We start from the raw sequence: 22776 nt of genomic DNA on the forward strand, positions 1-22776 counted from the left end.
CTTTATCAGACTACTTGCAAACAAAAAACTTAGATTATGTCCAAGCATGGCGCCTGATATCCTTAACTCAAAATAAGTTGAAAGAAGCTAGGGACCAGTTTTACAAAGTCTACAAAGCAGCAGAACACTTTGCAACAGAAATGTCAAATAGTATTGAAGGACTCATTACAGACGTTCCTAGTCTAGAATAAGTTATTATAGAAACAGAATTGCCTGATGTAAGATGTAGAAAAATAAAGAAAATGGCAGGGGAATCAGCTTCTGATGAAGTAACTGAAGACAGTAAATACAAACTTGAAGTAACCGTTTTCAACTGTGTTTTAGACCAAATTTCTAACAGCATGCAGGAACGATTTGCTGAAAATCAAAGCTTATACTTAGATTTAGAGTGTTTTGATCCTAGGAAGTTCAAGAATTTAAGTCTGGCTTCTTTGTCACTGAAAATAATCACTGAATTAATTCCTGATTGTAAAGAGGGAAAACTTAAAGAAGAGCTTCTTTCGTTTTCATCAATGTGGGAAGAGTTTTCAAAATCCCCTTATGAAAACCAAGAAAAGAATCAAGAAGCTGTTGAGGTTCGTACGATTGAAGATTTGATTGAAGAGGACAAGTTTTCTGAAGATTTCATGGAGGATGAGGAGGAATATTTGGGGAAGACTGACGATATTGTGGATTTAAGGTCTATAAAATGTGATGGAGTGAAATGCAATTCTTGCTTTAAGTTCGCCTTCGATGTGATTCTGCAGTACAATATGTACTGAAGACTACACAGAATTATTCAAAGTTAATAAGTATCTCCTTACATTACCGGCAACACAAGTGTCCTGTGAGCGAGCATTTTCAAAGCTCAGATACATAAAAACAAGACTCCATTCAAGACTTACAGATGAACATCTAGAATCATTGTTCTTGATGAACTCAGAAAGAGACATTCTGACCAAAATAGACAACAATCTTATTATTGACAAAATGTGTGAGAAAAGCAAGGAGATGCGAAGGCTTCTTCAAGCATAAAGCAGTGACTTTACTTTCATTTTCCAGTTTTGTTTTTGAATTTGTTTTTTCGCTAGGTAGGTATATAATTCTAAATTTACTTTTGTTAATTTGTAGTAAATGTTTTATGTATACTTTTTATTAACGGTTTTAAAAACAGATGAAAAATAAGTTAATGTTATGATGAACATAGCTTTAAAAGGACAGAAATATGAAAAATAGCATAAGACCCAAGTTAACTCAAATCTTCAGTTATAATTAGGCTGTTAACAAATGTAGCCGAAGAAATTAAACAACTGGTGTGATTTTTGTAGTCTCAGTTAAAGTGAGCAGATTTATATAGGCCTAATATTTAGTACTCAAAGTCTCTTTGTTTGTTTATGAAAATATTGAATTTGTATAATTCTATCGTGATTAACTGCAATAGCTACTTAATCTTTTGTTATTTTTCTGTACTAATTTTCCGGGGAAAGCCCCCCGGCACTTCCTTTTATTAGGAGGGGATATTCCATACAAGCGAAAACCTCGGATGGACGGCGCCCTCCCAGAGTATGTGACCGCGCCCTTTTTACATAGCCAGTCCACCCCTGCATATAGGTTACTATCATGTAGGGGACTACCTCATTGCTTCACATGCCAATTTTTATGGATGTACCGCAAAGGGGGGAGGAATACCCGCCAGAACCTGATGAAAAAAAATGATGAAAAATTAAAAAACGAACTTCATCCTTCCTTTCTCGGCCGTACATACGTACCCCCTATATACATAAAATGCAACTGACGGAGAGCTTCATCCCTCAAAAATACTTTGGTACCAAATCATCTTTCTAGCTTAATTAAACTGAGCTATTGATGATTGTTGTAAAAATAAATGTAATTTACGTCAAAAAACTTAAACTCCATAAATTGGCTAACTTTGCCCCCTCCCTTCTCCCCCATATAAGCAAGAAGTACAAATACGCGTTATTACAATGTAGTGGCCTACTTCATTGCTTCACGTAACAATTTTTATGAATCTATCCCCTAAGAGGGGGGATGGCCCCCCAAAAAAAACTGTTGAAAAAAACACGATATTTACCCTCCTCCCATATACACAAAATGCACACCAGCAAAGCTGCATCTTTCAGGAATAAAATGGTACCAAAACCATCTTCCACCCTTAATTTGAGGTTTAAGACTGAGCCATTGAGGTTTAAAGCCCTGACACAGCAGTTGTATCAATGGGCGTCTAAAGATTAAGAATGCAGACTACTAGTAGAACGTAACACAAAGAAACTAAACTACATATTCCGTGAACGGAGATCGGGAAAATCCCGATTTCTTTCTCCGGAATTGAACATTTGGGCGGATCGAGATTAGGGAAGTTCCCGAAATTTGATTTAGCGGTTGAATATAAATGGCAAGCAATACCTAAGAGTGTAAAAATGTAATATATGTGCGTATTTAGATTAATGTTTTAAACAAAATAAACATTTTAAACATGTTTTTTTTTGTTTAAAACAAAGTACTTTGTTTTAAACGTTTAAAACGTTTTAAACAAAAGAACATGTTTTAAACATAAAAAACGTTCTTTTTGATTTTTTAAAAAAAATCATGTTTTTTTTCAACCCTGTCTGAAACACGAGAATAGCGGGATGTGAGTGTGAGCTACACTAGCGACAAAAGATCTCACTTGAACGAAATATGAAGTAAAGAAGTATACATCCGGGTTCCATTTCACTTTCTTCCGGCTGCTACAAATAAACAAACAATTGCCGAGAGAACGATCGTGGCTAAGGAAATAAGCAAAATCAGAAGAATAAGATTTGAAATATAAATTGCATTTGTGAATGTTCTTGTAAACCATTTCATTAACACTGGCAACATAAAATATAAGGAAAGTATAAAAACAGTCTTAAATTCTTATTATATTTCAATTCACAATGGCTAGTGGGGCGTCTGTTAAGTTGGAATTGATGTTCAAAGAAGAAATTGCTTATGAGTTACCTCAGGAAGATCCACTCGAAGGGAAAGGGTGGACGTACGAACTGATGACTGACAAGAAAGAGTTAATATTATCCACAACGGAAGGAGAGGAAACAATGGACAAGGATACAGCTATGCGTTCTTTGGATGTGAAACTAAACGTTGATAGGGTGAAATCAGAATTAGCAGTAGAAGAAGATCCTGAATTTGAAAGGAGTATAGAAACGCCTAGAAAAATAGTGGTTCAGGAGACTTGCGCGTCGTACTCTAATGACTTCCAACAATTAACAACAAAAAGTTTGAATTCACTTCGCGCAGAAAGGTAATGTTCAATTTTTCATATACTAATTGGCTCAGATTGATAATACGGTTACATGCGTTCGGAAAGTTTGTTGGCTAAAAGCAATACTTCACGAGAAATATTTAGATATGGGAGATATCTCGAACGTAAGTTAGTAACCTACAATTAGGAAATTCCAAGGCACAGATAGACAAGCTGTATACCAAATAAAAATAAGATTGATACGACTAATACAAATCTGATGTAGTTTAGATCTTGATAAACTAATTATTTCCTTATTATTGATCACAGACTTCTCACTAATTGTTGCACATGTTTAAAATATGGGTGCTCGACAATATTGTTTTATTTATATAGAGACATGTAAAATAAGAAATGGTGAGAATGGTATATATCCTAATATTTTGCAAATTTAAACGTGGAATGTATTATATTGGAACAAGAACTATGGACGTTTGTGTTTATACTTAGAATTTAGCTCAAATGTGTCTAGCCTCATTTTTGCGGAGGGCTTCGAAAGACATTAGTAAAATACAAGAGAAAGAATATTTTAACCATCAATGGATGTTCGTTAATTGTAGAGGTCAATACATCATACCATTACATAGCTGCACTCATTTCTTTCAAGGAAGTCGACTTTTTACATTCACAGGAATCATTTCTAGAGTATGGACCTAAATTTCTCAATATATAATCACTTTAGGGGCTTAGTGAACGTACATGATATGTGAATTATTGTACAAACAACGCTAACCAGCATGTGCTAGATGGCCGGTAAAAATAAGATTGCTATGCAGATTAGGGCATTACGCAGAATGTTGGTAAACGAGGATAGCGCAAAATTCTGTATTTAGGATAAACTTACGTGTTGAATGTGTTCTTTTACGTCCCTACGTATTTTATAGGTAACATCCTGAAATGCTTTGTTTGCTTGTATATTTGTGTTCCAAATTACACAATATATTAGGGACGTAATTCCTTAGTTATATGAATTTCTTCCTTCCCAAACGTTTTTCTAGTTTTGTGTCATGATTTGCCACATTGAATTTTGATATTTCATTTCGCTTACAGTGGTAACTAGCTACGGAAACACGGGGTTACTTTGCACATTGGGCATTACTTCCCACAAAATATGAAAAGAGATTCAGTCATCTGTTAGGAAAACCCTGAACTGTAAACAGATTGGTGGTAGTTCATATTTTTCTCACTGGGTGTCTCTGTACAGTCATATGGTACTATGTTACTGTGGCGTCACATATTCTGTCTGCTTGTATGTGTGGAATGCGGTGAGCGGGTAATTGAATTTTGGTTTCATGGCGACGATCGTGGCAACTATTCTACAACCAACTTTACTGAATAAATAACTTAGTTCTTTTCATTTTTAGTAGTTAAGTTTAACAAATTTCGATTTGTGCTTTTTACAATTTAGATATTTATAAGAACATCCCTAGGTGGAGAATACAAAGAAAGTTTGAATTCGTTCTATTTCAAGCGCTTTCCAATTCGATTTTTTTTTTTTTTTTGCGCTGCTCTGAGCTTATCGTAGAAGTATGTATTTGACATCTAGCTATTCCTAGTGGAAGTAGCAAGTAGCTCGCAAGTTTTTTTTTTTTTTTTTTTTTTTTTTTTTTTTTAATGAAGAAGGAAGTAATAATGTTTGTACTGACAAACAATGAAAGACATTTTGATCGTAGCTTTAAAGTTGTTTCAAACTTCGTGATCAGAACGGCTCCTACTTTGCGGATGGTATAATTTGAGAACGTTTTATTTCTTTTAGCCGAGTGAAATAAATTGAGATCTTATTTGAATATATAAAGGAAAGTAAGAATATCTCAGGTACAAAGCATGAAAAATTTCCCAACCGTTCTATTTTTGACATGTTTCAATTTTTAACAGCTATTGCCAGTTATTTCGCTTCTAACTGTAGTGAATGTAATTTGAGATAACGTCTTTCTTATTAGGTGAGTTAAATAAATTTTGTTACTCTGCTTTTAGATTTTAGACATAAGTGAGAATGGCCATAGATACAAGTCGCGCTGGATTTTGTGTTTTTTTGTATTTAAGAACAGTTTTGGAATAGAAGATTAAGAATAGATTTATCAATACAAAATAACTATGCAAAGTATCTCTTTTGGCAAAATAGAATCTTAATAGGTTTTTAAAATGTGCCCGACGTCGGTTTCTTCTTTTTGGATTCCCTTTAAAGGGGGGTGGTCATTATGACTACAAATCGATTTCTAAGTAACATTAGTTTCAATTTTTGTTATGGAGCAGCAACATTTTATCAGATAATGTTCTCGTTGTATTGTTGAAAAGGGTATTTTATAAACGATTTTCGTTCTTCTACATAGAAATGTAGAACTTCTGTATAGATCATCATTATTATTTAAATTTATTTCAGAACGATGTTAAATCAAATTTCATTGTGGGTTAATGAGATGTACTCATAAAATGCCAGCGAAGCGTTATTTATTTAATTATAAATTAGCCTTTTTAGAGTCCAGATTAAGAATATCATAAATACGATATTATTAAGTACATCCCGCCTTCCGAACAAAATTTTTTAGTATGTTAGAAAACTACATCTTATAAGCTGCATTTCATTCTTGAATGTAGGTTTACATTAGTAAAGCACGATGACGGTTGAGTCCAAGTTTTTATGAGACAAAGATTTAAACTGCTTTAAGAAAAATTATTTTCCACTTTTATTATATTTCTTACACGGGGGAATATATTCTATTATCCAATCGAGAGTGCAGGAACGTGAGAGTAAAACGAACCAAGACAGACGAAAAGGTTATGGAGCTAATGGTTTACAGTTTACTTTTTTATCAGTTTTCTGATATATTTTGTGTTTCCACAGATTTTTCCCTTTTTTTATTTGCACTTTTCCCAATTTTTAAGATTTTTTCACACCATTTTAGACTAAATTCCACCAAGATATGAGTTTTCTGTTATTTTGTCAGAATGTATTTATAGCTTTTCCCATAGTTCATACTGCCTTTTTGGACAGGTCTATATTTTTGCTTTTAAAGTTGTAAACGCTGGGCTATTCCATATAAAATCAGGATGTTCACGAGTGAAGCCTTAAAAATTAAAGTTAGATTTTATGTTTCAAATGAAATTGACGTTTGTTTGATTTGCACTTGCTGATGGCTCAAAGCTCATAGAATACAGGCTTGGGTGTCGTTTCTAAGCTTGTGCATTACCCTTTTACAAGAATTTCCATTAACAAACGTGGATTTCTTTAATTTGTATTATTGTTTTCTTTTGAGATTTTAGCCTGCATTCTCCGTTTTTTGTTGACTACTTACAGCTTTATCTCGGACACTTGCGTAATGCCTTTTTCATCCTTGTAAATGTTTATTTTCTTTGCTTTTTTTTCTGGTTAGTTATAACTCAGTAGTTTACGAAAATGCATTTTAAATTTTGCATCGTCCCTGAATTTTAAACTCAATCTTTTTCTCCTTCGTTTCCTTCTGCTTTTTAACCCTTAAGAGGAAATATGTGTATGTCAGACACCTATGGTTTTTCTTTGTATTACATTGGCAACACTGATTCACTCAATGTATCGGTTTTCTCAGTACCTTCCAATTATTTAGTTTTATGTGTGTCGCAGTAGTCCATTGTTGGCGTAATGTCCGAATGAACATTTATCGATGATTTTAGAAAGAGGCACACATTTCCATTATTGTTTATATTTTTGCGTGATTATTTGACACACATTTCCTGAAGAGAGTTTTGCTTTCAAAAATTTTTGTGCTTTAATTGTGTTTACCATGAAATAGAAGCTATTGAGCTCTTGAAACATACTATTTTTTTTTGTATGAGATTTTGTATATTTGCAAAATATAGACCTAGTACCTCGAGAAAGAAATTTAAGAATGATACTGTAAGTACAGCAGATCCTTATTTCACGGCAAAAATTCCAAATATGTTGAAAGTACGGAAGGAATTTATATTATTGTCTTCAGTAGCTTCTGACTGAGACGCCTAATTTTTTCCTCAAGGTCAAGATTTACCTACTGACAGTGAGGGCGATACCAATTCTGATACAGTGCCAGGTGCGAGCTCAAGTAGTAACATAACTGTCAATGTGAGCAGCTCTAGTGAAGTTTCATGTGATAACGAGGGCCTTAGATACAGAGGTAAAAACAGGTTTGTTTGGAATTGAAATGAACCACTAAGAAGCCGAAGGGTTCTTCATCAAAACATAGTCAGAGGGATGCCTGGTATAGACACCCATGTAAGAAATCTGGGGAAAAAAATCCTGTCTAACTTATGTGATGATGATATAATTCAGGAGATTTCAATATGAAGTTGGAAGAAAATCGAAACAAGTTTGAAGTAAATTAGAGCAAAGTCAAACTACAGATCTACTGACCTATCTGAAAATAAAGCCCTTATTGCTCTCCTAATATTGTGTCCTATTTGGAAATCAGGATACGAAGACATGTATTCACCATTTTCAAGACACTTTGGGACGACCTCTGTTTAAAGCTACCATATTCGTTAAACGTTTCCAAGCTCTTGGACAAATAGCACATTTGAACAGGGCAGCTACATGTGGACAAATAGCATATTTGCAAGGTAGTAATATGTAGAATTATACAAACTTCAAATTTGTCAGTTTTTAAATTTATGTACTATTTTTATTTAGATATTGAAATATTTTCCGAATTTATATTCCAATAAAACCGAATTAATATATGTTATTCTTGTTTATCATATTTTGCTCGATGTACAAAATATAAAGTTTCATTATTGTACATTACACATATGTTTTTTTAAAAAAAGATATTACTTTATACATGTCGGTGTCCCACAGACACGCATTTCCTGTAGGCGAACAAAAATAACGTTCCCTGATAAAGGTTAAGATATTTTCTGAATTTAAAAATTACTCTAATAGCATATATTTTACAAAAATGGAAATTTTAAAAGAGCTGGGAGTGAATCAAAAAACTACTCTCTCTTCTTTGTCTTCAGTTAAATATAATGTTACTATTTGGATGAATCCTTCGCGATTAATTCCCATCAGTATTGTCTTAAAATCGATAAGATAAAGCGCAAGTAAAACGGAATTAAAACAAGAAGAAACAGCTGGCAATCAACAAGGATATCATCTAAAAGTTTGTTCTTGGCTTTCTTTTCATTCTTCCGAATACCTCTTTTGCATTTTGTCTATTGCCAAACAACATCTGGAATTAGAAACATGTATTATAACGAACATTCAAAAAACGGAAGTGATGTTCACCTGTTCCACGTTATTTCGAGAGAAGATAATTTTGTTTATAACAAGTTTTCGTCTTGGTTTTTAAAGATTTATAATTTGTGCTGAAGTAATGTATGATTATTTCTTGCTTTCCTTGTTTTTCCTTCTCCCGATATTCTCTACTATATATCGAGCTGTTCTGAAATTAATTTTCTATCTTACCATTTGATGTTATCCCATGTATCTCCATTAGCTTTTTCTAATATCAATATTGTTCTCGTTTCTACCAGGGTCATAATGAGAAGCTGTGAGGGGCGTAGACTTAAAGTCATAAATAAGGCGCACTGACTGTAACATAGTGATGTTATTTCATATGCGTATTTTTTATTAAACAGGCTGATCAACAGTTGTATATACAATATTATTACAAACTATCCTCGCAGACCGTTTAAACACTCAAAATTGTAAATAAGTAAAACGTAACGAAATTATAACTATTTCATAATAAGTTACTAGGTTTGGAAACACCTGCTCGACACACAGGTACCGTAGTGAGTCATCAAAATTGCCAGAAGGCCATTTTATAACATTTTTAAAATTTGTCGTTTGTATAAAAAAGTTTAATCGATTATTTCTGATTCAGGCTTACACATCCGGGGTAACAATGCTACCAACTTGAAATGTACAAAATATAGCTAGATGACCAAATATTTAAACATGTACAAATTTTGCCCTGAAATCCAAATTGAAAAGTTGAATATAATACAACTCAAAGATATGGTAGTCACATAGATTGATTATTTGATCTCTGTGGATTCAAACTTCAGAAAAACGATCATATGGCATTTCACTATATTTGACCCAAAAGCCGTTGCTTGTAGGAAGCGCAAACCGTTGACCGCTAGGTTAGTCCGACGTTTGGTCTACCACGCAGTAACATGTTTTATCGCATTAGGTATTTAATCTTCTAGTATAAGAATTACAGAAACCCTGACCAGTAAACATTTTCATCGTTTCTTTGTTTAATTCCCTTTTCCCTTTTTTAGTTTTAGTAGTCGGTATATTTTTTTTCAATTTGTCATCTTTTGGTTAATTTTTACTATGATATGGATTTTCTGTTGATGATTGCGTTTTGCTACATAATAGGAATTGTTCCAAATATTTCTTAACCGTTCACTTATTTCTCTTTAATCCAATTTTTTATCACTTTTCCATGTCAGCTAACCACTAACATTTAAGGGGACTGGCGTTCTAAGAAATAGTAGCTCCTTCCTCCAGTTTAATTCTTTCAGTTTATGTCTGATAGCTGGACACCGAACATGGCAACACGCATACCCCAAAATATGACATGCCAGTATATTTCTCCAATTGGAGCAAGAAAGAATAAAGATTTCGCCATCACTTAGAGATGCACTAGATAGATTTGATAAACTACATTCACGTTGAATTCTAAGGTATGAAAATGAATATAACAATATGCATCATGCTAAGAGAGAAAGCATGGACAGTATAACGAAATTTTAACTTTTAAGAATAGCAAGTCTGCATTTCCCATCTTTTTGTTTTTGTTTTTTCTCTTTCCTTTAAGGAATATACCGCTTTTAGTTTCAATAGCGAACATAAATTACCATGCTTAACTCCCTGAAAAACAAACTGTAGTTCCAGGCTGCCATTCGAACGAAGATTAATTAGAATGAGTCTTACACGCTGTCGAATTGGGTTCACAATCTAAGGCGTATGATCAAATCAGCCATAAAACTCCACACTGCCATATAGTTGCCCCCGGTTCCATTTCAATTTTTAGTTTATTTACGGTTTTTAAATGTTTATGGGTTAACATCTGGCCTCAGAAAAAAAAACATTGTGTTTCTAGATCAAGGTCAGGCAAATTTAATCCACTATCTTCAGAAGTTACTGTTAAGTCTACATATATGTAGGATCAATCGAGGATTTCCATTGAGAAAAGCTAAAATATCTAAGCTAGAAACACTTTGAATGTGGTCTTGGCGCACAATGTTGCATGTATCATGGACCGAAAGAAGAAGAAATTAACAAGGACTAAGGGTTGCTAATGAAGGACAACAGATCATGAAAATAATAGGAAAAAGAAGAAACACTATGCTTTGCCATCTTATTCGGCACTCCGATGTGATCACCATGCTGATAGCGGGAAATGCAATACCAGGAAGAAGAATACCAAGGATACAATATATAGACAGTTACTAAGAAGAGACGTTATCAAGTTTTAAAACTGATCTCCCACGGTAGAGAAGAGTTTCAAAACTTCCATGTTGCCCACCTATCTATGGTTGGGGTGAACAGGATGGAATCGACGATTTAAAGATTGGTTTCCCTAATTTACTATATTCACACTAGTTCTTTAAGGATAATTAGAACGTTGATTTCATAAATCTACGAAGCCAGTTGTACCTCTTGAAGGAGGTGTGCTCACCAATAATCCATGCGGGAATGACATTTCTTAGCTTTGTTATGTAATGTTCGGGCAGCGTAAATAAAACATCGAAAATAATATTCTCAACCTCTCGCATGAATACGTCGGAACTAGGTCGTGTTATTTTTTGAATTAAACCGCGTTCAAGTATCGGCTGGTACAAGCTATATTTTGCTCTCAAAACACATTATTTTGTTAATAATAATATGTTTTCTGCATTTCTTGTAGATATCTCAAATTTTATTGGCCAGTGGTTAGTGGAGGCTAGTGTTGGTGAAATATCTTTACACCTCTATTTTTTCTTTTAACTGCATGGATTATTTTTGTGGCCATGAAATCCTGTTTCCTGTCGTTGTTAGAATCTTGTAAATATATTCGGAATGTTCATATAGATTTTCGCTTTTTTCTCAAAAGTTTACACATCCTTCTCTCTCTCTGTGACTTGTTTATTGCGTTTATCCCAACTTTGCTACGGGAAATCACGATTTCTTTCGTACCTACATTGTGTCATAAACCGAAGATGAGGAGAACGGTAGACAAAACATAGATACCGTAAAAATGGAAAAGTGAACAAATGATAAAATTAAGCTCAGGCATTAACAAACTAAAATTATCATGTGCAAATCACAAAATCTTGTTAAACTTTACAGAAAATATAATACCAAATATAATTCATACAAATTAAAGAACATCAAAAGGTTACAAATGATAAAGTAGCTTTTACTGTATATATTTTCGGCCGTTTTAACTTCGTTTATTTCCCCTTTTATTATTTTCGGTATTATCGAAATATCTTGTTATTTTATTTTCGGGTTTGTCACACAAAACTGAGATTAGAAACGATTGTTAGGATTAAACAGTGGAGTGCATTGTTCTAAAGTAAACTCATGTTATACTTTTATGAGTGCTCCAATTGTACGGATTGAGCTTCGCAAGCAAAATCGCCGTTTGCATACGTGAGATCCAATTTTTTTTTTTTTTTAATCATCAGTGCTTGTACGATATTTTCATACGCCTCCGTGTAGAATATTTTTTTCTAATATTGGCAGTGAAGTGAAGTGAAGCAGTGAAGTGACTAGTACATATGTGTTAGCACCCTAACATTCGTTTGTAATCTCGGTTTTGTGACAAATTCTGGCTCCATATCATTGAAAAGGAAGGAGTAATTGTGCCTGCTTGGACGATCGCTTATTACTATCTGCAGAGGACTTCAGCGAACCCTTAGGATAATCCGACGTGGAACGCCTGAGATCCTATTAACTGCAACGCCTGTGAAGGAGTTGACCGGTCGAAGATTATTGTGATTAAGTGAAATCTTAATTTATCAATTGTGCCACACAATACAGTATTAAAAGAAAATAAAATAAGATAAAAGTGGAAATAAAAAAAGTTAACACGGCTGAAAATATATACAGTAAAAGCTACTTTTTCATTTGTAACTTTTTGTTGTTCTTTTAATTTTTGTAAATTACATTCAGTATTATCGCATTTTCTGCACAGTTTAATCAGGTTTTATGATTTGCACCAGAAGATAATTTTAGTTTGTTAATATCTGAGGTTAATTTGATCATTTGCTCATTTTTCCATTTTTACGGTGTCTATGTTTTGTCTACCGTTCTCCCCAGCTTCGGTTTATGACACAAGGTATGTACGGAAGGAATCGTGATTTGCCGTAGCAAAACTGGGATAAACGCAACACACAAGTGAGAGAGAAAAAGGATGTGTAAACTTTTGGAAAAACAGCGAAAATCATTATGAACGTTACGATTATATTTACAAGGTTCTAACAACGACAAAAACCACGATTTTATGGCCACAGGAATAACCCACGCAGTTAAAAGAAAGAAATAGAAGTGTAATGATATTTCACCAACACTAGCTTCCACTAAGCACTGGCCATTAAAATTTAAGATATCTACAAGAAAAGCAGAAAACAAATTATTATTAACCAAATAATGTGTTTTGAGAGTAAAATATAGCTTGTACAGCGGGGGACACTTCTAAATGGTAGACCTTAGCCGTAAATCTCCATATGGCTGTACCATTTAGAAGTGTCCCCCGCTGTACCAGCCGATACTTGAACGCGTGTTCATGCGAGAGCTTGTAAATATTATTTTCGAAGATTTATTTACGCTGTCAAAACTTTACATAACAAAACTAAAAAAAAGTCATTCCCGCCATGCTTTCTCTGTCTCAGCATGATGCATATAATTATATTAATTTTGTTTGTATTAATTTTTTTCTCTTAGAATTCAACGTGAATGTAGTTTATCAAATCTATCTAGTGCGTCTCTAAGTGATGCGAAATATTCATTCTTTCTTGCTCCAATTGGAGAAATATACTGGCATGTCATATTTGGGGGCATGCGTGTTGCCTTGTACGATGTCCAGCTATCAGACATAAACTGAAAGGATTCAACTGAAGGAAGGAACTACTATTTCTTAGAACGCCAGTCTCCTTAAATGTTAGTGGTTAGCTGACTAAGACAAGTAATAAAAAATTGGATTAAAGAGAAATAAGTGAACGTTTAACAAAGATTTGGAACAATTCCTATTATGTAGCTAAACGCAATCATCAAAAGAAAATGCATATCGTGGTAAAAAAAATAATTATAAAAGGACAAATTGGAATAATATTAACCGACCTTAAAATTAAAAAAGGGAAAAGATATTTAAACAAAGAAACGATGGAAATGTTTATAGGTGATGGTTCCTATAATTCTTATACTAGAATATTAAATACCGAATATGATTAAACATGTCACGGCATGGTAGACCAAACGCCAGAAGAAATCAGCGTCGGACTGACATAGCGGCCAACGGTTTTCGCTTCCTACAAGCAACGGCTTTTGGGTCAAATATATGAAATGCCATATGATCGTTTTTCTGAAGTTTGAACCCACAGAGATCAAATAATCTATCTATGTGACTACTCTATCATTGAATTTTTATAATATTCAACTTTTCAATTTAGATTTCAGAATAAAATTTGTACATGTTTAAATATTTGGTCCTCTAGCTATATTTTGTACATTTCAAGTTGGTAGCATTGTTATCCCGGATGTGTAGGCCTGAATCAGAAATATTCGATTAAACTTTTCTTTACAAACGTAAAAGTTCTAAAATGGCCTTCTGGCAATTTTGATAACTCACTACGCTACCTGTGATTCGAGCAGATGTGTTTCCAAACCTAGTAACTTATTATGGAATACCTATCATTTCGCTGCGTTTAGTTATGGAGAAAGATGTTAAGATGAATACTGTGTAGAAGTTGTACCGTTACTGTATGAATACTGTACAGAAGCTGTACCGTACAAGAGATGTAAAGAGTATTTACCAACCTTATCTTTTAAGATTTGTGTGTTTGTAAGATTGCTGAAGGCAATGGTTTCATGGTAAATTCAAGGTGAAAACATAATAGTGTCTGGAGAAAAGTAAGATCATTATGTCGTTTCATTACGTTTCTGGTTTTAAGTTTGTTAACGTTGAGTTCTGCGCTTAAATGCAATTACTATTAATGCGAATATATTTTACTAATCCTCTGGACTTTCCTGACTGGGTATATACTATTCATTTCACTCCGTTTACTTGTTTGGAAATAGTTCCACAGGTGTGAATTCGTTTTGCTAATGATTACACTAGGAAAGTAGTACCCGAATCATGTGCTGGCATGTGATGGTATTATTGCCACCTCGCATACAGTTTTGATATTTCGTGACTTTTCACGTTACACTCAGTTAAAATAAAAATTAATGGTTTAACAAATTCTTCATTACCATAAACAAGTAATAAAAATATCATTTAAATTACTTTGACGATTCTCATAGTATTTAGATACAAAATTCAAAATATATATGTTGCATCCGTTAGTGCGCTCTAGTTCTGAAACTGAGTTGTTGACCACGCGGAATTTACGTGGCATTTCACACCAGGTGTTGACAATAAGGTAACACTGGTTAACAAAAAGAATGTCCTTGTAATCCACATGGAGCGTAGCAGATTGGGTGTCGCGTAAACGGGAGGTTGTACGGGTAGTAGGGAGTTGGAGAGGGGTAGGTTCCGAAGAAACCAGCAGGAGGCATGCGTTTTGCTGTGATCAAATAATATCAAACATGTATTCGTTCGATTGTAACGTTATAATTAAATTTAATGTATTTTTCGTCACATTAGCCCAGTTCGAATACTAAGATAAGTTACTACTATCAGGCACCCTCATTTTATACGTATATTTGTAATAACTAGTGATTGCATAAATTTCAAACTAGACACATCACATTCACCACAACTACTTTTTATTCTGTAATCTCCATTAATAATTACCAGTTGCCATAGCAATCCGAAACAAAAATTCTATCTTATTACTGTAACCACAAACAGAGACTATCTATCTGAAATCAACATATATTCTATATGTTTTTTCTTCTTCTTCTTAACAACAGATTGTGCACTTTTAAGTACTACCTTTCCCCAAGATAGCTACAAGAAAAATGGAAGTAATTCACAAATATTTAATATCGTTGCATGATCTGAATTGGCATGTCATGAAATCAAAGAATACAGAAGAGAAAAGTTTCAGACCGTGCCTTTTCAGTGATGTCCTTAACAAAATCATTCAAAGTGTGACTAACCGAATTTCGAAACACGAAAACCTTTACCACGACTTTGTGTGTTTCGATCCCAGGCGGATTTCTGATTTAAAAGACGTACTACCCTCAAATGCAATGAAACAAATCTGTGGCATAGATGAAGGGAACACTATCGAAGAACTAAAATTTTATGCAGATATTTAGTCCAAGACATCGCAAGGAGATGTTGTGAGTGAATATGATATTGAATATATAAGTAGTGAGTATGAAGAGGAAGCATGTTAAAGCGATATTGAACCAGGGATGTAGGAAATCAAAGTAAACTTGCAAGTCCTGCCTTACGTGTGCGTTTAAAATTATATATGAATATCACATGTATGCCTTATGTTATACATACCTCTTTAAAATGTGCAAGTTCCTCCTTACTATCCCACTTACACATGTAGAAAGGAAGTTGTAAATAAGCTTTTCATGAAACTCAATATTATAAAATAAGGATTAAGAGCAAACCTCGGGAAAGACAACCTTCAATCGTATATGTTAATGCAGTATGAAAGGGATATACTAAATAAAGTGAATAAAGATGTCTTAAATAATAAATTATGTCATGAAAATGCAGAATTGAAAAATTCCTGATATAAGGTAAGGATGTCCTTTTTTCTTGTCATGAAAACAGATCAAAGTAATAAAAGTTAAATGACATATATATATATATGATAATTACATATACATATATATACATATACATATATATATATATACATATATATATACATATACATATACATATATATATACATACATATACATATATATGATGCACTGCCACTACACACACACACATATATATATATATATAATTATTGACAGTGCATCAATAGTAATTAAACTGTCTGAAACCAAAGTGAACTATCATAACTCCATTTTCGAGCTGTCAACAAGTATGTGTAAGACTGGAAACCCGGGATGTCAAATACCACAAAAATTGTACATTGCCACATTTTTACATCACCTTTTCATGTGAGTTTATCCACCACTCTTTCCAAAAGTGATAATTTATCACAAATTATGAAAAACTACAAAGTTTAACCTGGTTGCTGATAGTTTGAAAATGCATTTAGTTCACTGTGTTCACTGTTTCAGACAGCTCAATTGAGGTCCCCATAATAAAAGGGATCCAAGTTATACATGACGTTTCCAATAACTTTTATTTATAATCGGAAAACCACTCTGAGGAACACAATATGAAACTTCAAAAACCTCATCGCACTCCACTCGAGGGTCTACCAATGAGTGAATTGTGTCGTGGTTATCCTCCCAGCTTATATACAGATGGTGATAAGAAAAATGAAAAAAACCTGTTGTTGGCAACACGTCAGATGTATGGGTTGGCACTGATGTGACACGTGCAGCGCCGGACCGCTGGCGGTGGTGTGTTAGGTCGGTCTCCATACTACGTCAGGCGCAGTGGAACAGCAGTGTCCAGTGGCTGCCTCAGACGAAGGTAGTGTAAAATGGGATACCTATCAGATTTTCAAAGAGAGCAAATTGTTTGTGCGCGGTTATTTGGAGTGAGTGTGACGGCAGTGGCCACTATGTTAGGTGTGTCCCGTTGGACAGTGTCGAAGGTGATGACGGCCTACACAACACTCGGGAAAACCACATCGGGGAAGCGGAAGAAAATCATGATTGACAGGTCACCCAGAACCGGCCGGGTATTAAAGCGCATTGTCACCCAGAACCGTCCTGCCACTGCAGAGCAAGTGGTGGAGGAAGTCAACCAGCACCCCCCACCCTGTTTCGACAATCACAGTCCGCCGCGAAATACATGACATGAACTTAAGGGGTCGTGTTGCACGTGCCAAACTGCTCATCAGGGACCATAACGCTTTCACACGCCGCAAATGGTGCCGCGACCATGCAGCTTGGACCGTTGAGGACTGGAAACGTGTGATATGGTCGGATGAGTCATCCTTCACCCTATTCCCAACCAAGGGCCGTGTTTATGTGTGGAGAACACCCAAAGAAGCTTATGATAGGCAGTGTCTCCGCCCAACTGTGAAACATCTCGGCGGCTTGGTGATGCTGTGTGCCTTTGGTCAAACTTAGCGGACGAATCACTGCCAACGATTATGTCGCAATTCTGGAGACCACTTGCATCCTATGGTCCGGATGTTGTTTCCGGACAATGACGCCATCTTCCAGGATGATAAGGCACCCATTCACACAACTGGAGTTGTTGCAGAGTGGTTTGAGGAACATCGGGATGACGATCAACACTTTCCCTGGCCCGCCCAATCACGAGATTTCAACATACTTGAATATCTGTGGTCCGTCTTGGAAACAAGATTCCGGCGACGATTTCCACCTCCATCCTCTCTCACAGAACTGGCCGATGCCCTGCACGAGGAATGGTGTAAAATTCCACTTGCTACCATTCACGACCTCTATGCCTCCATCCCACGTCGCAACAAGGCTGTTCTGAAGGCGAAAGGTGGCCCGACACCATATTAATCTGGTAAGTAGCAATTTCGTTCAGGTGTTTCCATTTTTCTGATCACCATCTGTATTTCACTATGGGGTGTCAATTTCCTAGACTTAAATTTATCTACTTCAAAACTCACTTTCCTTGCCCTCTAAGGTCTTCACCTTATGTTTGATGTAGATGTATTATTGAGTGTAATGGAATAACATTATGTGGTTTTGAAACTTACAATTTTGAGCGTTTAAACGGTGTGCGAGGATAGTTTGTAATAATACTCCACATACAACTGTTTATCAACAAGTTAAATAAAAAAATACGCATATGTTATAACGTCTGTTTTTTACATTCAGTGCGCCTTATTAATGATTTTAAGTCTACACCCCTGACAGCTTCTCATTATGACCCTGGTAGATATAAGAACACTATTGATATTAGAAAAATCCAGAGGCCAGACTAATCCAGAGGCATGGGATAACATCAAGTGGTAAAATAGAAAATTAATTTGAGAACTTAGCTCAATATATAGTAAAGAATATCGCGAGAAGAAAGAACAACGAAAACAAGAGAAAAATCATATGTTACTTTAGCACAAGTTATAAATATTTACGAACGAAGCCGAAAACTTGTTATAAACAAAATTAATTTATCTCGAAATAACCTGAAACAGGCGAACATCACTTCCGTTTTGTTAATTTTCGCTATAATACATGTTTGTAATTCCAGATATTGTTTGGCAATAGACCAAATAGAAAAGAGAAACAAACCATAACAAAATGATATTCGGAAGAATGAAACGAAAGCCAAGAACAAACTTTTAGATGATATCCCTGTTGATTGCCAGCAGTTTCTTCTTGTTTCAATTCCATTTTACTCGCGCTTTATCCTATCGATTTTATGACAATACTGATCAGAATTAATCGCGAAGGATTCACCCAAATAGTAACATCATATTTAACTGAATACAAAGAAGAGAAAGTAGCTTTTTGATTCACACCGTGCTCTTTTAGGATTTCCATTTTTGTAAGGTATATGCTATTAGAGTAATTTTTAAATTCAGAAAATATCTTAAAAAACAGAACGAAACGAAGGAGAAAGGGATTGAGTTTAAACTTCAGATACCATGCAATGTTTAAAATGCATAATCGTAACCTACTGAGTTATATCCAACGAGAAAAGAGAGGCAACGAAAATAGACAATTACAAGGAAGAAAAAGGCATGAGACAAGTGTCCTAGATAAGACTGTAAGTAGTCTACAGAAAACGGAGAATGCAGGCTATAATCTTTAAACAAAAAAAGAGTACAAATTAAAGTAATCTAGGTTTGATAATGGAAATTGTTGTGAAAGGTAATTCATAAGCTTAGAAACGACACCCAAGCCTGTATTCTATGAGCTTTGAGTCATCAGCCAGTTCTACTCGAACAAACGTTAATTTCACTTGCAATGAAAATCACACTTTAATTTCTAAGGCCTCAGTCGTGAACTTCCTGATTTTGTATGGAATAACTCCGAGTTTACAGCTTCAAATGCAAAAAAAAAAAAAAAAAAAAAAAAAAAAAAGTACCTGTCCAAAAAGGCAGTATGAAGTATGGGAAAAACTATCAACACACACAAGTACTGACAAAATGATAGAAAACTCATATTTTGTTGGAATTCAATCGAAAATAGTGTGAAAATAATCTTAAAAATTGAGAAAATTGCAAATTAAAGAAAGGGAAAAATACGTGGAAACACAAAATATATCAGAAAACTGATACACAAGTAAACTCTAAACCATTAGCTCCATAACCTTTTCGTCTGTCTTGGTTCGTTGTACTCTCACGTTCCTGCACTTTCGATTGGATCATAGAATATATTCCCCCGTGTAAGAAATATAATAAAAGTGGAATATAATTTTTCTTAAAGCAGTTTAAATCTTTGTCTCATAAAAACTTGGATTCAGCCATCATCGTGCTGTACTAATGTAAACCTACATTCAAGAATGAAATGCAACTTAGACGGTGCAGTTTTCTATCCTACTAAGAAATTTTGTTCGAAAATCGGGATGTACTTAATAAATTCGTATTCTTAATGTTGACTTTACAGGGCTAATTTATAAATAAATAAATAACACTTGGCTGGCATTTTATGAGTACATCTCAGTAACCCACAAAGAAATTTGACTTAACATTGCTCTGAAATGAAATTAATTAATAATGATGATCTACAGGAGTTCTATGTAGAAGAACGAAAAGTCGCTTATAAAATACCCTTTCTAAAAGTACAACGAGAACATTATCTGTTAAAATGCTGCTGCCCCATAACAGAAATTGAAACTAACGTTACTTAGAATTCGATTTGTAGTCATAATAACCACCCCGCTTTAAAGGGAACCCAAAAAGAAGAAACCGTCGGGCACATTTTTTAAAATATATTAAGATTCTATTTCAAAAAAGATACTTTCCATAGTTATTTTGTATTGATAAATGTATTCTTAATCTTCTATCCTAAAGCTGTTCTTAAATAAAAAATACAAAATCCTGCGGCACTTGTATCTATGGCCATTCTCACTTATGTCTAAAATCTAAAAGCAGAGTAACAAAATTTATTTCACTCACCTAATAAGAAAGACGTTATCTCAAATTACATTCTCTCCAGCTAGAAGCATAGTAACTGGCAATTGCTCTTAAAGTTCCAAACATGTTTCAAATAGAATGGTTGGGAAATTTGTCATGGTTTGTACCCGGGATATTCTTACACTCTTTTATATTCTCAAATATGATCTCAATTCATTTCACTCGCTTAAAAGAAACGAAACGGTCTCAAATTATACCATCCGCAGAGTAGGAGCCGTTCTGATCAGGAAGTTTGAAACAAGTTTAATACTACGACCAAAATTTCTTTCATTGTTTGTCAGCACGGACATTAATACTTCCTTCTTCATAAAAAAAATACTCACGAGTTACTTGCCTCTTCTACCAGGAATAGCAGGATGTCAAATATGCATACTTCTACGATAGGCTCAGAGCAGCGAAAACAAATATTCGAATTCGAAAGGGCTTGAAATAGAACGAATTGAAACTTTCTTTGTAGTTTCTAGCTAGGGATATTCTTACAAATTTCTAAATTGTATAAAGCACAAACTCCTTATTTGTTAAACTTAACTACTAAAAATGAAAAGAAATAAGTTATTTATTCCGTAATGTTTGTTGTAGAATAGTTGCAAATAAAGGGTACAAATTCGATACAAGTTAGGAAAATATTTCCAATCCTTATTGTTGAAATATTATCAAACTTGTGGTTGGTAATAACTGTTTTTCCGCTTCTCAACACAAAGGATATATTTTGAATTTGTCTTATCCGTAATAAGTGAGGGAAACACATTTGTTACTATGTGATACAATATAAAATATACAACTATATCCGTAGATAACAAACTAAAATTATCCGTTTCTTCTATTCTTTACGTACTCTAAATTTTGGCCCCTCATTTACGCCCTCTGAGGAGCTGACGTGGAAGTGTTTCACTTCAAATTACGTTATCACTATCCGATGAGTGAAATAATTAGTTATTTTCTACAATCTATTAAAGGATAAGAATATATGGTAAGGTAATATGGTCAACCACTTGCACCTTCGTTACTTTCTGATTATTGCTAGTGCTCCTATGTTTGTGCTCTCAACATAGAACTTATCATAACCTGCTCTAATGCTAATCGCAAAAATCGAAATATATAGCCTACTAGGTTTGGAATTTTGCTTTTGCAGAATTTTTGCAAACAATGCCTCTCGTGTGTTATTAGCATCGTGAAACACTCTTTATTATTGTCTTTTACGCTAAAAGTAAAAAGGACATGCGAAAATAAATACTACACACTGAGTACCGAAAAAGTGAAGAAATATGTTATGCTTCACATTCTAAAATACAGGGAGCTGAACTGTTTGAAATAAAAAAATGAAATGAAATCTTTGAGTTTTACGTCCCACGGTTATGCCGGTTAGGCTAAAGGAGACGATGATAATGAGAGATGAGTGAAATGGTGGAATGAATAAAGTGGGAGAAAACGGGAGAACCCTAGAAAACCCACGAGCACGGTGTTTGTCCACCACAAAGTTCACTTGGCGGGGGCTGGGATCGAACCCGGGACCCCAAGCACCAAAGGTGAACGCTCTACCATTGAGCCACCGCGCCCCCTGTTTGAAATAAATATTTAATATGTTGAGCGTGTTCATTTAAGTGGCATTTTACTACGTTACTTTCATTCAAATGGGTATCATAAAGACGGGAACAGGATTAAAACTGTACGTCAAATATTATAATCTGAGTGGTCTCTCTTGTTAGAGAAAGGACAGTTGGCACACTAGCCCTTTTACTTTTAAAAAAGTGTCGCCTGCAGCAGTGTTTTCGGAAATAAACATTCAAGAGAGAGAAGACGAACAATCTGCATACTATACTTCAGTACAAAAGATTTGACATCAACTTATTCTGGTATTAGCTCCAGAAATGGCTGAATCGATTGATATTAAGTTTTACGTTTCAGCAGTTAGCCAGACATGCAACTCATTTAGGAAACTTTTTATTTTTATTACTCTCACTAGAATGAAGACACTAAGAATAAAAAAACAGATTTAAATTTTACGCTAAAAATGGTGAGTGGATTATGCTTACGAGGTTTCTCTACGCTATACCAGTGAGCAAGTGATCCACGACTTACGAGATGAAAACGGGCAAATTCCGCAGATTCTGCCTTAATATGCATTTATGAATAACAGACAATGTTTTCTATATGGTACTAGTTTA

General features: G+C 34.5%; 1 protein-coding gene across 1 annotated transcript in view; it reads left to right on the forward strand.

Annotated features, from left to right (window-relative positions):
• The first annotated feature begins 2697 nt into the window (after positions 1-2697).
• Positions 2698-22776, forward strand: part of LOC145690978 (uncharacterized) — a 29367-nt gene continuing 9288 nt past the window's right edge. The window contains exon 1 of the mRNA XM_081766454.1: positions 2698-3280. Coding sequence (XP_081622580.1) covers positions 2916-3280 — 365 coding nt within the window. The 5' untranslated portion in view covers positions 2698-2915. The remainder of the gene's footprint in view (positions 3281-22776) is intronic.

Source organism: Thermobia domestica, chromosome 7 (assembly GCF_964235325.1).
Source record: "Thermobia domestica chromosome 7, izTheDome1.hap1.1, whole genome shotgun sequence".
NCBI lineage: Eukaryota > Metazoa > Arthropoda > Insecta > Zygentoma > Lepismatidae > Thermobia > Thermobia domestica.